The sequence below is a fragment of the Sceloporus undulatus genome, chromosome 6 (genome assembly GCF_019175285.1).
Source record: "Sceloporus undulatus isolate JIND9_A2432 ecotype Alabama chromosome 6, SceUnd_v1.1, whole genome shotgun sequence".
Classification (NCBI taxonomy): Eukaryota; Metazoa; Chordata; class Lepidosauria; order Squamata; family Phrynosomatidae; genus Sceloporus; species Sceloporus undulatus.
The window spans coordinates 49769651-49785408 of NC_056527.1; the positions used below are offsets into that span (position 1 = coordinate 49769651).

Genomic DNA, 15758 nt, shown 5'->3' on the forward strand with positions numbered 1-15758 from the left:
TAGTGGCACCTGAGACACTTGCTATTAGTATACGTTAAGTGGGACCTGAAACAATACATTACTATTTATTGCTGTTAAGAATCCAGATACTTCCATTTCATCATCTGTTCCTCACCCCCACTTCTTCTTCTCCCAATATTCCATGCCCATAGAGTATGTCCATCCACTTACTGAACTATTGGTGCAAGCATTTTCCCCATGAAGTTTTATTCCCTGGTGGTCCCAGCCCTAGTTTGCTAACTCTTGTGTGTGCATGGGGTTGCTTTGGATGAAGGATTGACCTCAGAGGTCTGAGATCACTTAGTATACTATGTATGATGGAAAAAAGGATATGTTGGAATGGCCGACCCTGACACACACAAAACTTTTGTTCCTGCCCAGTATCTTTAAACTGCTATCAGTTCACCATTTTGGTATTTCCTTATGGTCATTAAGCTGAACAGTCACATTTGCAACACAGATGTGCAGTTAATACATTGTTTGCTTTTGCTTTAAAAAAAAAACAACCCTGAATGATCTCTGTAGGACATTGTAATGTAAAAGTGATTTTATTTTCCCATGCCTAACATTTGCTTTCTTGTGGCAGGAAGAAACAAGAACTGATTGTGGGAATGCATATTTCACTGTGCCTTGTGAAACACTATTACACTAACATTTTAACAGTCACAGAAGAAGATGTCAGTTTCTTAGGGTTTGTTCCTTCTTGTATCACTAATAAATGAAACTCTGGTAAGAATACAGGTGCAGAGAGGATTCCACCGAGTTTAATGAAACAGTACTTGTATTATAGCTGGCAACATGATTAGAGAAAGAGGTAGAAAACCAGGGGCAGATTCACTCACTTGCTGTCCATACTGTGTCTCTACAAGTGAATGGCTGTCAAATTCACTCCTGCCAGAAACATGTAGAAACTCATTTCACTCTTGGGATCCTTGAAATACATTAATAGTCATACGGTCTTCTCTGCCTATCTTACTGCTACACATTCATTCTAACCCAGAATGCCTAGAAAAAAAGCAACCAAGACCGTTTTTCTTGCATTATAACAATATTCTTAATCCTGCAAAGCAACATATATTAGTATGGAATTAAAGATTAATTCAAACTGTTAAAGTCAGTGATATTTTATTGCTTTTTGTCAACATTTTGAAATTACAAAAAATAGTTTTTGCAACTGTCATTAAACAAATTATAAAGGCTGGATTTTTCACATTACATATTGGAGAAAAATTTGTAACCATATAAAATAATAAAATATTGTTTCCACATCTGAAGCAGTGTTAACTTGCTTTGGATTTTATTATAAAAGGAAATCTTATGCGTAATTAGAAAATTGTCATAAAAATTGGAATGAAGTGTGGCATTACACCTCAAATCAAAGTACAGGTTATTGTTCAGCTAGATGTCCTGAACACTGGAAGACACACTTACAAAATAAAACATTGAGAACAAAATAGTAAAGGAGGCATCTCCTTACTAATAAATTGCATTATAAAAACTTGGCTATTAAATAAGTTACTCAAGGACTGCCAAATAGTGACAATATATACTAAATATGAAAACCTTTATTTTACACCAATTATTGTAACCACCTTCCTATAATTGACTAATTTGCTAAAAAGTTACAAAATAAAAAAAAACCAAATAGTAAAATCACAAGACAAATATATATTCAGAATACAAGTATATATTGACACAACTATGTGCCTGTATGTTCACTAAATTAAATGGTTATTCACAATATTTGTATTGTGTTAGGTAATGGATTGCACCTTTCTCACTACCTAATTCTAAAAACATTAAATTACTGACCAAACTTAACAAAATACATTCATTATGTTAGCAGACTGGTGACTTCAAGACAAATCATTTACAAAACATATGTATAATACATACCATTTTAAACAATGCAGACCAGTGCATTTTTTTTAAGAATGCATTATAACTATCCATGATATTTTATACTTGAAACTTACCTTTATAAAGGACACATTTTATACATAGGGATCAATGCATTTGAAATAAAAGGGGGGGAGGAGAAAATGTTCTGATGGATGCTAAGTGACTGACATGCTTTGTACACTCAATAATCAGGAATAACAAGTCTTACATAGTTTGCAGTATGGAACACTGTAAGAACAGGATTGTGAGCAGTTTGTGCATATCTACACAGAGTTCTTCAGGTTCCTACATCAAAAAGCATGATATTAAAATTTTGTATTCTATATGTGATACTTAAAAAAAATTAAATACAGAAGATGTCTACACCATATTAAAATTCAGACATCCTTCTTGTAAAACACAGTTTTAAAAAATCATTTTAAAAAAAGATCAGAAAAACCATATTTCCTGGGAGGCAAATACAGCCACTGACAAAGTAAACTAGGAGTGCTTTCGGATAAGGCTTTTAATCGTGCAGTCGCTCAAATAGACTTGCACAAGGATCTAGAAATCAATGATTGAGATCCAGTAAGTACGTTGGCAGAACACAAATTTCCTCCTGCATATGTATGTTGTTATGTAGGGGTGGAAACTGCTCCCTTTCCCACTTCTTCCTCAGGTGTGCAAAAACAGCTCCCTTGCATGTGCAGCTGCTTCATCCTCTTGGCCACTAATCTGCTATGGGAGAGTGCCCAGGTACATTCTAGCTGTCCTTGTCTACTAGGGAAAGAAGGAGCAGCCTCTGCCTAGAGCAACACCCCAGATGTGCAAGAGCAGCTAGAACATGCCTGGCTAAATCTGTGCAGCCAGTCAGTGGTCAGGGGGATATAGCAGAGAATTGCAAGGGCAAGGGGCATTGCAGAAGCAAGTGCAGGATGCCTTCTTCCACAATGTGAAAAAAAAATACATATGCAGGCATACACCTGTATATATCACCAAGAGGATTCTAGCGTATGTCTTCTCCTTGCAGCTGTTGTGGTTCTCAACATTTCTTCAATATTCCCCCCCCCCCAAATTTTTTTGGGGGGAGGAGGAGAACACCAAACAGCTGCACAATGCCTTTTATTTAGTAACATGAGGAGCCCTCTGTCTGGAAGCACCCTAGCTTATCACCCAGGAGGCTATCAAGGCATCTAAAAAAGTATTCAGCTGCTTATTCTACTTGTTTAAAGCAAATGTACTGGCTATAAATTAGGTTTTACCCCAAGGTGAATCAGTGCAAAGTAAATTTACTAATTTACACCTTTTAAGGCAACATTTTTACCTACGTACAGTAAAAGCTATTTCCTTCACTGTTTTACTTTAATACTATCATTTTTAGAGATGAGGAAATAATATTTATATAAGGTAAAATAAGCAGTAGATTATGTTAAACCCGAGTTACTACTAGAGTGGTTGGCATGTCATCAGGACTTATTGACTATCAAAGAGATTAAAATGTGTAACAAGACACTAATGACCAGCACTGGAATAGTCACTGTCAACTGCAGTGTAAGTCAGGATATTTCTGGCATTGGAAAATATTTGTACATAATTAAAAAAAAATACTGTTATTCTAAATAGGTTTCAGATCTTCATTTAAATTACCAAAATTACGAACCCTTTGGCACTGAAGAGTTTGTATGAACTGTTCAGCATTATGGAATTCTATGCTCTGAAAACAAAGGGTTACAATTCAGGACAATCTGTTTGGGTCTTTGCAAACAGCTATGCACAGCTCTGAATACAGAAATCTGCAAGTCATGGAAGACAAGTATGAACAATTCTGTAAAAAGTCATATATACATGATTCGTTTTTGACTATATCAGATCAAAATTTTGAAATGTAACTGTAAAAGACATAGACCATATGCTTACAAGATGAGGATGGGCAACAGATGATCATGATTTTCAAATAAACAAAGTGCATGTTTCTTGAAGACTAAGGCACAAGCTATCAGACATCCAGGAATGAAAATAGCAGTTCTGTTGTTTCTAAAATTTCACATCAAAGCTAAGTATAAATGAAAAACTGATGGTACTGAAAAACCAACTTTCAGTCTATTGTAGTTATACAACTCTCTACACGTTTATGGCTCCTGATTTAAACCTTGTCTGTGAGCTCAAAATACACTCAAAGCAGCATTTTTTACAATAAAAGTCACACTCACTATTCAATAACACTTTAAGTTGCATTTCAAAATGTCATTGCATGTTCTTACTTGTTTCAGTCCAAATCTATAGTTGCTTTAGCTATGTTGAAGAATTTGCTTTTATACTAAGGACCTTTTAAAAACTCTGGAGATTATAACATGCGAATCGCATGTGAATATCCCCAATGGGATAGACGTGTATTTAACTGTCAATTACGGATCTTACTGCATTCTCCCATAGTCAAGCCGTAGGCAGCTTGTATGCAACCCAGGCTTGTCCTGTAACTTTTTAAGAACAGGAAAATCCCATTCTTGAAAAGCCACATAATAAGCCTAGGCTGCATACGGGCTGCCTATGGCCTGACCACAGGAGAGTGCAGTAAGATCCATCCCTGACAGTTAAACTCGCATCTATCCCGTCAGGGATATTTGCACGCGAGTCACGTACAATCTCCTCTGTCATGATGCAAACTGCATTTAAAGTACTTACAATTTCTAAACCACACTGCAACCTAACTGTCAAGCCTCAGACAAAGCATAAGTGATATGCACTTTTCTTTATCCTAATGACACAGTAAGTGAAATTCCAAGAGGCTGCCAAAAAGAGGAGGGTCAAGCATTTTTTATGTTAGAATTCAGGCAGTTTCAGCAACAACACTTTTGTTGTTGCTGTTGTTAAAGTTCTTCATACTGTGACTTTCATACGAATAGCATTCTTGCTCAGAGCAATTAGTGAAGTGGTTTCGTGGGAGGAATCACTAGGTGCCTGGCAACCACCAGGGATGGGGTGGAAAACACATTCTTACTGGAAACTTATTAAGAGGTGGCTCATGCACACCAATGGCTCCCAAGTAATTAGCAATGTACTTGGATAGTGCTGACCATCCTCTACCTCCATCATCACGTCCCTCTGGCTGCCACTAAAAATAATTTCCCCACTTCAACATCTCTGACAGTGGTAGCAGTTGGTGATTCCTGCCAGTGAACCACTTCTTTGGTTGCTGCTGTTCCCCTGTTCAAAGGAATATTAGCTATTATAAACTTTATCTTTAGGCAAAATAACTCAAGTTCATGCTAGCGTACTAATTACTATTCAGTCACAGTTAAAAGCCCTTGTTAACTTCAAAGAGACAAATGTATAATTACTTCATTCTCCCTGTGCAACACTGTATATGGGGAGCTTGAGTAAAGCCATAAAGTTTAACATTGGCTGGATGAAATCCTGATGCACCCAGCACTTTATACCATGGACTCTAGTAAGGTAACAAAGCAGTATGCTTTGGAAATAGGTGATGCCTCCCAGTTTGACATGCCCTTTATGTAGTTTAACTACGCTGCATTATTCTAAAGTAATACAAAGCTATTCCATATTCATTTAGAACTCACTGACATAAATGGGAACACACTGAAGTTTTATGTAGAGAGTGCTGAGAGTTATCTCCTTTCCTCTGTACCAGCAGTGTGCCACTGAGCACAAGTCTAGATACAACACATATGTTTTCATACTTGTTCTATCATTAGTGCCCAAAATAAAAAGGGCACTATCTACATTGGTTGGTATTCCCATGATAGCCCATTCATGAAGACAATAAAGTGTATTTAATTACTTATCACATCATAAAACTTGGGCCGTTAAAAATTAACAAATTAGATACTGCATATGGGAAAATAGGTTTATAAGAAGAGAAGCTTGTACTTTAAAGTATTCAAGAGGAAAATGAACTGTAAGAATATATACTGTAAGAACATGGTGGATGTGACTAATGATATTTGTATTTTATTTTTAATGGGTGGCAGGGAAGTATTATTTTATTCACAAAATGGAAGAAAATGAATAAAAATAATGTGATATCTAATAAAATCAACTTCATATAAAATTGTTACATCCCTAAAAAACAAAAAAGCTATTTAATATACAATTCTAACACTTCAAAGCTAAACATAATAGTCCCACAATTCAGAGGCTTGCTTAGGATGTCTGCTTCAATACTGGATAGCTTCATATGCACATTTCTAACATCAGAAGAGCTTTTGCTCTAACTTACAAGTAAATTTCAGTTCCAAATGTGGCATTTCTCTAAGGAGTGTCAGTGTAATTATCTAGTGTATCTCGCTCCCTTAAGAAGAAATCTTGACTGCATAGCTAGAACTTAGAATCTTATACTAAATCCAACAGATACTTAGCCTAATAAGGTCAATGACAATTATATGCAGAAGAGAACTCAGAGCATAAGATGTAACTAAAAATACAACTCTGTTTAAAATTTAGAAAACAGGTACAGAGCCTACATTTGTGCCCCAATCCATAAACCAGAAGTAGTGAGCAGTTTTAATCCATCTCACTGGACACAGTATAATCTGTCTGTACAAAACATGCAAGGTGAAGAAGAAAGCTCGGTCCAAAACACACTGCAGAAATAATCCAGTTTCAGACCACTTTAACTGCCCTGGCTCAAAGATAAGGAATTATGAGAACTATAGTTTTGTGAGACATTTAGCATCTTTATCAGAGCACCCTGGTGCCACAATAAACTGCAGTTCCCAGGTTTCCCTAACACTGAGCCAGGGCAGCTAAAGTGGTATCAAACTGAATTATTTCTGCAGTGTGTTTTGGACCCTCAATAACAAATCACTGAATGAGGACCACTATGTGATATACTAGAAATTAAAATTGAAGATTAAAACTTTGAAGAATTAGACAGGAGTATATTTTCTTTTAAAAGAGGTAACGGAATAATGTTTTCTAATACTGCGCTAATTTATGATTTCAGAAATGGATCCCTATAAGTGTAAAATAAATCCCCCATTAAAAACCATCATGAAGTGAGGAAAGGTTTTAAAAATGCATTCATTCACAAAATGGCACTTTTGGATGTTTGTTCTATGGAAATGGAAACACATAACATTTTGCAAAAACCCAAACAGTAATTGCCTGAAAACAGTTTGTGGATATTGTAATAAATTATATTGTTTAATAAAAAAGCTACATGCTCAAAATGTTTACATAATGCAGATCAATAATTTACAATTAAAGGTGATTTGACATTTACTGATAACTAAAAAGCAATTTCAATTTTCCTATTTAAAAAAATGAAATAACTATTCCATTAAAATAAATATTTCCCAAGTGATTGCCACTTCTTATCTGAAACACTTGTTGCTTCATATACAGTATCTAGAGTTCAGTTTCAGTACTCGAAAGAAGCTTGGAAGTCAGTATATCCTATAAAATGATATATACCCTTTTTGCTTCTATAATGAGGTTTCAGCATCTACATACTTCATTTCTGGTGTATTTTCAATTTCTATTTTCACACTGTCTTCTTTTTCAAAGCTGTTAAAAATAATCAACAAAGTGAGAGAAGTAAGAATACACAGAATAGTCAAACCTTAACAAGTAGCATCTGGACTTATTCCATACATACTATATTGCTTGTTATTAATATGTATGGTACAGAGACATGCACACATTCCCCAATGAACACATTTTTGCACACTGCCAAAATTTACCCTCTAATCAATTATTTTGATTCAGGGTCTTTTTTTCATTAGAATTGCATTCAGAGTGCAAACCCTCAAAGAACACTTAGCCATTTATAGCTTCCCATTCCCCAGAACAGATGCATGTAGGATACATGCAAGAATAAAGAAAATAGTAATTATTTAGTTTAGGGCTGCCATTTTTTATTCACTTGTTAAAGAGTAAAGCCCCACTGAATTCAATGATCTGAATAAAACTATGCTTCCTATCAGGGTATGGGTTAAATCCAATTGTTAGTACTAACTAGAGTAGACCTGCTGAATGAATGAGACTTGTTTATATATTAAAGTTATATCCTGTCTTTTTCCTGATTATGAGATCCGAGACAGTTTACAGTACGAGATTAAAACAAAATATTTTTAAAAAACATTAAATAGACAATATATTAAAATATTTAAAATACCTGTAAAATACAGGCACAGCACATCACATTAAAAGAACCTTCTGCCATCACCAATCAAGGGCCAAAAGCCTGTTCAAATAAAAAGGTCTTAATCTGATGGCAAAAAGAGATCTCAGAAGGGGCCAACCTAGCTTTCCATGGGAAAGTTCCACAATAAGGGAACAGCCACTGAGAAGCCTTTCCCCATGTTGTCACCAGTTATACTTGCAACAGTAATGTAGCAGGGATAAAGCCCTCAAAGATATTAAGGTGTGGACATATTATCTTTCATATAGTCTGGATCCAACACACAAGTCTTTATAAGTCATGACCAGCACTTTGAATTGTGCTCAAAAAATTGCCAGTAGTCAGTGAAGGAAAGGAGTTATATGTTCCCTGGCTAGCTGGCTAGCTGTCTGACCATAGCATTTTAGACCTACTGAGGTTTCCAATTAATTTCCAAAGGCAACCCCACATATCGTGTGTTGCAGTAATCCAAACAATAATTTAATCAAGGCACATGTTACCATGGCCAGATCCAACATCACCAGGAGTAGACACAGCTGGCATCCATTCAATTTGGTCTACTGTAGTTGGGACTAAAGTGTAGATTTATCATCAATTATAATATATTTAGTCTGGATTCAGATATTATTCCAATATCTGAGTCCAAAACTGCCTATAAACTTTCGTTTGTCCTTATACCTGAATTCAGATCACTGCAAAATCATTGTTATGGAAATGGTACTCCAAGAGGCTGCACCATGCAAAGGTCAAGTTATAACGAATGCCAAGGCATAAATAAGGGGGGGGGGGGGGGACAGGCAATATACATTAACTGTTGTATGTCTGGATAATCTAGTAGTGCCATTTCACATTTCAAGATAAACAGCTAATTTGGCTAGCACCCTAACAGCTAAGCAAGGGGGTTATGATAGCCTGGTAATTTTCTCCCCTTTGCCTTCTAATTTAGCCCACCAGAAGTTTGAACCTGGTCTGGGGGATACCCTTCAATCCTACCCTTTCTTTAAGCTTTACCTCCTTGTAGAGGAAGATAGGACAAGACTTTGTCCAATCACAGTTTGGAGATACCAGTGGGAACTCCCTTGTGCCAGCAAGATAATCCACAGTTATCTCTAAGCAGAGCCAGAAAGCAATCTTAGTCTGGGACTCATCGGGCTTCTATTAACACCAGTTGAAAAGGGATTGCTTCTCCTGCTCTTATGTGTGGAAACAGGAAGGGACAGCAGTCCCAGCAACCTCGTTTGAGAACAAAATTGCTCTCTCTTCATCCTCACAAAGAAGAGAGGAATGATTCGGCCACCTCTCAACCAGTGCTCTCAGGAAGTCCTTAAAAGTACTGGCTGAGAGTAGTTCCATAGGCATGGGAGTTACTGAAGTGCTTCAAACAATGTTTCCAGGAACTCTTTGAGGATGCTAGTTCAGAATTTTTCACTTTCCCACCCCTGACTCATGCAGGGAAGAGTTTTACCTTGTGCTTTAATCATGAATCTTCAGATGTCATGGTGCATGGCCCTCCTCAACTCATTCCAGTTCCCTGCCCATGCCCTAAAGCACATCTTCCTGTATAATTAAGGCACGTTACAGACCGCCCCTTTGGGGCGCCCTGTAGGCGCAACTTTCCCCGATCCGCCGCTTTCCAGGCTGTGGGGAAGCGGCAAAAGGCCCCTTCCCTGCAGCCTGGAAAGGGGTGTCCTTGGGGCTTCAAGCCCCAAGGACACCCTGCGGCGGCTGGGAGAAGGAGAAAGGGGCCGTTTGGTCCCTTTCTCCTTTGGTCCACTGGGCGCAGCCGTCTGAAGGCTGCGCCCAGCAGACCAAACCAGGAAGGAGCTCTGAAACGGAGCTCCTTCCAGGGTTGCGGAAAGGGCGCCCTAGGCGCCCTGCCGCGACCCCAATACGTCACAACCGCGCCGCCTCGTTTGGAGGCGGCGCAGTTGTGACGTATTGATGGCGGCGGCCATGTAGAACGGCCGCCGCCATTTTGTGCGCAGAAGCACCGCCCCACCTTAACCCTAGTACGCGCTCTGCGCGTACTTTTAAGCCCGTCTGTAACGGGCCTTAGTTACAGCACTAGTTTATTCTTCTTGAAATCTGCTGTTTAAGTTTAGAAACCAATGGCCATTTTCTTTTGTCCCAGCTCTCTTAACTTTCCTTATGTTTTCCCTTTTCAAACAATCAATACAAAAACGTCATTGTGTATTCAAGGTATAAATGTAGACCAAATAATTTCCAAACAAAACAAAAAAGTAGAAAGTGTGAGTAATTATAGGCTACCTCAAGTTAGATCTTGCTACTTTGGCATTCTCAGTGTTCATGGAAAGAGCCTTCCACTGTGCAGTTTTGGCCATTTCATCTGATATGTTTACAACAGAAGGATCAACACTAAACAACAAACACACCATGATTAGTATTCCGTGCCTTGCAATAGCATTAATGTCATGCTCTTTACATTATTTGAGCCTTAAGTTTCCTATTTACACAGCCATTAGTGACATGCTATATGAAATACTACATTATAATACTATATTAATATGTGTAAAGATTACACACTTAAAAGGTATTTTAATACAGGGTGGGATGTAGGAAGCTTTTCTTTTTCAAATGAATCCAGTATTAGTTCCAAGACTGTTTTGAGAACAGATGACTTCTAGAGATCTGGACATTTATACTTCCAATATTTCTCATTTGGAACAGATGAACAGCCAAATGGCTTTTGTAAGAATGTGTGATATTTATCTTCTCTGTCACATATTTTCTTACCCTGAGTATGTCAGGCTACTTTAAGCAACAATATACAAAACCATTTCAGCATACAAATAGTCTTTGAACAGATTACCAAGAAACAGATGGGTGACTCTACACTGTTTAATTCACTGTGATACACCAACAATAAACAGATTTAAGGGAAGAATGGCATGCGTTTTGTTGCAAAGCAAACCTGAGTCTATTATTAATTTCTTTTTTTGTTGAATGCACCTTGCATAAAAAAGATGGTTCTTAGAATGCAGTTCCTAACTTATATTTCTAGCTGTGGGATAAACTGCCTATGTTTTACACGTTTAGCTGCTTTAGTATTCTAAATGGAACCAAGGAAAAAATGTGTATATGTGTGTTAATGTTATCACAGGGGAGGGAATAGAAAGCTGGTAGCTACAGTTTTAATTTAAGGGAGAAGGAACCTGGAATAAAGTTTGCTTCCAGCACCAGGCAACTGAAAGTGCAAGTACTGTGTTTTTTAAGCTAACATCAGTTATCTCTTTACGATACTCTTTCTGTAGAAGCAATTGTCTCCATACTTATGTAACCCAATTCCATTTAGTCAACAAACCACAAAACATCCACTGACTCTTCTAGTAATTAACTGGCTTATATAAGAAAGACCAAATAGAAAAGTTATTGTACATGATATGGTGTGTTCCTTGAGTTGTTAAATAAATTTGTGAAATTTGTTATTAGTTCTCCCAGTACAAAAGGTTCATGTTCTTAGGTTCAAAAATCTTTTCACTTCACAAATGATTTACCTTATGGCACTGCAAACATTTTGTTCTGGCTTTTAGTAGCTGGTAAATATATGGCTCAGTTCAACTTATATTTAGTTACTTCAATGCTTTTTATATTAGCCATGCACAATAACAGACTAGACAGAACTGACCAAAAGAGCTTCTTCTCCCTGAGAACAGCTGGTTGAAAGTGAGTCATCTGATCTGTTCAAAATGGTCATATGAGTGAGTTGGATGTAATTTAATACAGATACATATAGCTGTATTATAGATATATGGAGGTCTCAGTTTCCTCAGGTAATGGTTGTTATTTATTGCTATCATGTTAGTGTCAACTTATGGTGACCCTCCAAATGAGAGACCTCCAAGAGCCCCAGTCATCAACAACTTTGCTCAGGTCTTGCAAACTCATTCTCAGGTAGGCAAATTCCAAATTTACCTGTCAGTGTTCATTCTAAATTGTTAAATGCATTATTAAATGCCCTACTGAATACACAACCATTTAACAAAACAAACATAATGAAATTAATTATATAGCACACCTGTATTTTAGAGCTTTCACAGGAATTTGTAACACATCGCCTCTTTCAAATGGAAGGTGTACAGTTTCACTGTCCACTGACTGAAACATTCGTTCAGCTTCCTGAAAGTTACACATTATCAAACAGATATTTGAGAAATTATTTTGACTTATAAGAAAAAGGCTTTCAATACAGATTAAAGTTCTCTTACTAGATTTGGGATACATCATATCCCCAAGTATCAGGGGATGTGCCCTATCAAGCACATCTCCTGATACTTGGGGCACAAAATAGAAGGTTATTAAGACAACAGCAATGGAACTCAAGACCCCCTTTCTGGAAGCTATTCTTTATAAAATCAGAAAAATATCTGATAATATCTGGCTGAATTTTCATGTAAGTATTCAGTACTGTGCAAACAACTTATGTTAATTTGTGGCCAATATAGCCACCCAACAAAGCTGGACATTTGTGAGGAAGCATGGATATTTTGAGTGTTTTAAGTCCAAAACAACCAAAGTACTACAGGAAGTGTTCTTCTAACGTATAAGGGCTTTTCAGTTTTCTTTTTCCATTATAGCCTCCCGCTACCCTGAAGACCAGGCCCAAGGGAAAGCATTCATAATAGTGCATTTACATATCCAGATTTCACAGATTTCCAAACAATTTTAGAGATTTCCAGATTTAAAGACCAAGAACATATTCTTGTATAAGTTCTGTTTCTCATACCAATCATACTGATAGAAATCACACTGTATTATGTGTGCCCAGATTATAAATATTGCATGATTGGGCATGCAAGTAAACTAATTATGAAAATAGAAACACTAGGTTGGTTCCTGATTTAGTCATACTTGCAGCACATCGACTAAAATTAATGTGACTTGACTAATTTATCCCATCAATTTCAACAGGTCTACTTTAACAATGAGAAAAGTCTGGAACAGACTGGCAGGAAGGGGCGCTTGAAGCCAGCCCTGCCAAAGACAGATTGGGGCCGTGGCATACACATGCCATGGCTCCAATCCAGCTTGTACCCAGCCCAAATAAGAGTAGAAAAGATCTGCTCTTGAAGCCGCCCATGTTTGGGTGGCCCCCAGCTTCAGGAAGGCTTCTGGGCATCATCAGAGAGTGTGGCATTTAAATGCTGCGCTCTGATGAAGCCTGGAAGCAGGCTTTATTCAGCTGTCTGTTTTGGTGCTAAGTTAGAATCCAATTCAGCCTTTCATAAAACACTATTTTAGTTGCTTCTTTAAGTTATAAACAAATATTAAATGTACCTCCTTTGCTTTTTTCTTTTTGTCATCTTCCTTCTTCTTCTTACTTTCTGGCATAAGATCATCAAGCCAACTGAGCTCCCGTTTGGTGAAACACAAATCCATAAGTTTGCGAATGAAAACAAGAGCTAAAACCTTTAAAATAATTTTTAAAGATAACACTAATCACAGAGAGATCATCAAAGTAGTAAAATACAAAATTGATATAGGTTGCATTATATGAATAAAATGACTTGATAATTTTGCACTTTTTCAAATACTGTATAATGATCCAAAAACACCTTGAATTAACAGCTTACCATCATAGGAAAAACAACAGCAGCAGCAGATGCTTTAATTGCCCACAGAAGTACAAGACAGGTAAGCTGAACTACGGTAAATATGTGGACCTTCCAGAGTGGCACATAACGCAGATAGATCAAGTCTGGCTGATGTTTCGCAGGCATCCCAAACAATTTGATACGATCAAAAAACTGGAAAAGAAAATGAACTAAAAATAAACCAAATTTATTAATGGAAGGGATTACAGTTTAAACAAGATTGCTCATTTGAGTAATTTAAATACTTGCTCAGATTAAATAATGGTGAAATATTTAAATTACATGTGTCTCGCTGATTTGATGGGTTAGGGACAAGAGCACTGTTAAAAAGTGGAAACCATTGAAAAGAACAGTATAAGTACAACAGTACAATAATATAAGCAAAACAGTTGAAGCACAAATGCTGTACAATACTGTACAAATACTGTCCACAATCTAAGACACACCACAAAGGACTGTACACAGATAAAATGGACAACATGGTGCCAAGTCCACTGAGAGAAAAGAGAATCTGCAAAACCACTGTGGAATCAATGATGAAAGAGTGGACAATGTGCCAATATAAGGTATATGGGTATAATTCAGAAGAGTGAGTTGTGGAAAAGCAAGTTGTCAAAAAGCAGGGAATGGCTGTACTAATTTAGAAGAATTGTAAAAATGACTTATGACAGCAACAAAAACACACACCTTTTTCATGTACAAAAATAATACCTGAATGTAATGTTTCTGTTGAATCAAATACAGTTGGCCCTCCACATTTGCATCTTTGATTTTTTTCAATTTGATTATTCACAGATTTGATTAATATGTTTTGTCTAGGAATCTCTAAGTCCTCTAGCATGACTCTTATGGCCAACATTAGCCAGAAGTTACACTGGAGGATCTAGAGAGAACACTTCTCTAACACCTTTGAGGAGGCAGGGCAGCCAAATCATATCTATTATTCAATCTTCTTCAGATCCTATATGATAACAGTACTCACCTGGATGCCTCTTAGTGAGGATGCTCCCATATAAAGAAAAACACCATACAAAACTGGCATTGGAATAAACTGTGAAGGAAATTTTTAAAAATTAACTCAAAAATTAAGTGATAAGAAATACAAAAGATAAAAAAAGCAGAACACAAAATGGAATTTTCCCAGGCTGGGGTACTTCATTCAAAGGATATGCACAGAATTAAGCAGCAGGACATGGGTTTTTCAATTAGATATGAAAATGTGCTTCCAATTTAAAAAATTACTGGATATTAGAAGGAGAATGTAATTATATACTATAACATGTTTACAATTTATAAGTTAAACACAAGTTTTTAAATTAAAAATACATAAAGGTATGAACAAATTTGAGCTCAACTATATAACTATTCACCTACCTTTTTGCCCCATTTCATTATCTTTATATAAGGGGTTAACTAAACATTACACACAAATGTTTATAACCCATGCTGCAGAACAGTAGGTCACTGGTGGCCTCCTGATGTTTTGGACATCTCCCATAATTACTGGAAAGTGCATCGTTTTCTCAGCTCTGGTGGGTGGTATAATCACCAGACCTCTAGAAATTGCCAACTCCTATATTACAGGAAAGACATTTTGGGAGTGGAATCAAGACTAGTAGTCATGGTCAATTGTCAAACTGAGTACAAATCAGTTTTCTTGGGTCAGAGGTCTAGAAAGAAATCCTAGGAATTTAGCATGTGTGGAACTATAGGAAAAGTATATATGGAACAGATTTGGGTCATATTTTCGCCAATCTCACTAGACTATTCTGGCTTCTTCTTTTACCACTTGAAATAAGAGAACAATCTAGAATCCCTCCCTCCATGTTTCAACTGCAATTGCTCAGGTCTATGAGGGACAGAAGAGCAACCAGGTAGAGTTCCATTGTCCCTTGGCCAGTAAAAGACTCCATACCTCCTTGTTCTAGGAGCCATTGCTGTAGCCTCAGGGGCAGAAGAACAGCCAGGCATAGTTGTGGAAGTTGATGTTGTGGAAGGTGTGGAAGTCTACAGTCCAAAGGGTCAGTGAACGACCTTAGTTGATTGTACAGCAGATGCAAGAATAAAGGATTTTACTTAGGTTACAGTGCTTTGGGCTTTCACACTATGCAGCTGATTCACAA

The 15758-nt window shown here is 37.1% G+C and overlaps 1 protein-coding gene across 10 annotated transcripts in view; it reads right to left on the reverse strand.

The window, feature by feature from the left end:
- Positions 1 to 583: 583 nt before the first annotated feature.
- The window catches only part of SLC4A7 (solute carrier family 4 member 7), a 109091-nt gene continuing 93916 nt past the window's right edge, over positions 584 to 15758 (reverse strand). For 6 of the 10 annotated variants that reach the window (XM_042476560.1, XM_042476559.1, XM_042476556.1 and 3 more), the window contains 6 exons: positions 14618 to 14686; positions 13615 to 13788; positions 13319 to 13450; positions 12060 to 12160; positions 10292 to 10399; positions 1109 to 7407 (listed from right to left, as the gene is read on the reverse strand). In XM_042476560.1, the coding sequence (XP_042332494.1) occupies positions 7326 to 7407; positions 10292 to 10399; positions 12060 to 12160; positions 13319 to 13450; positions 13615 to 13788; positions 14618 to 14686 (666 nt within the window). In that variant the 3' untranslated portion in view covers positions 1109 to 7325. Of the gene's footprint in view, positions 892 to 1108; positions 7408 to 10291; positions 10400 to 12059; positions 12161 to 13318; positions 13451 to 13614; positions 13789 to 14617; positions 14687 to 15758 lie in introns of those variants that run through there. The other 4 variants (XM_042476562.1, XM_042476558.1, XM_042476557.1 and 1 more) reach the window with 2 other exon arrangements.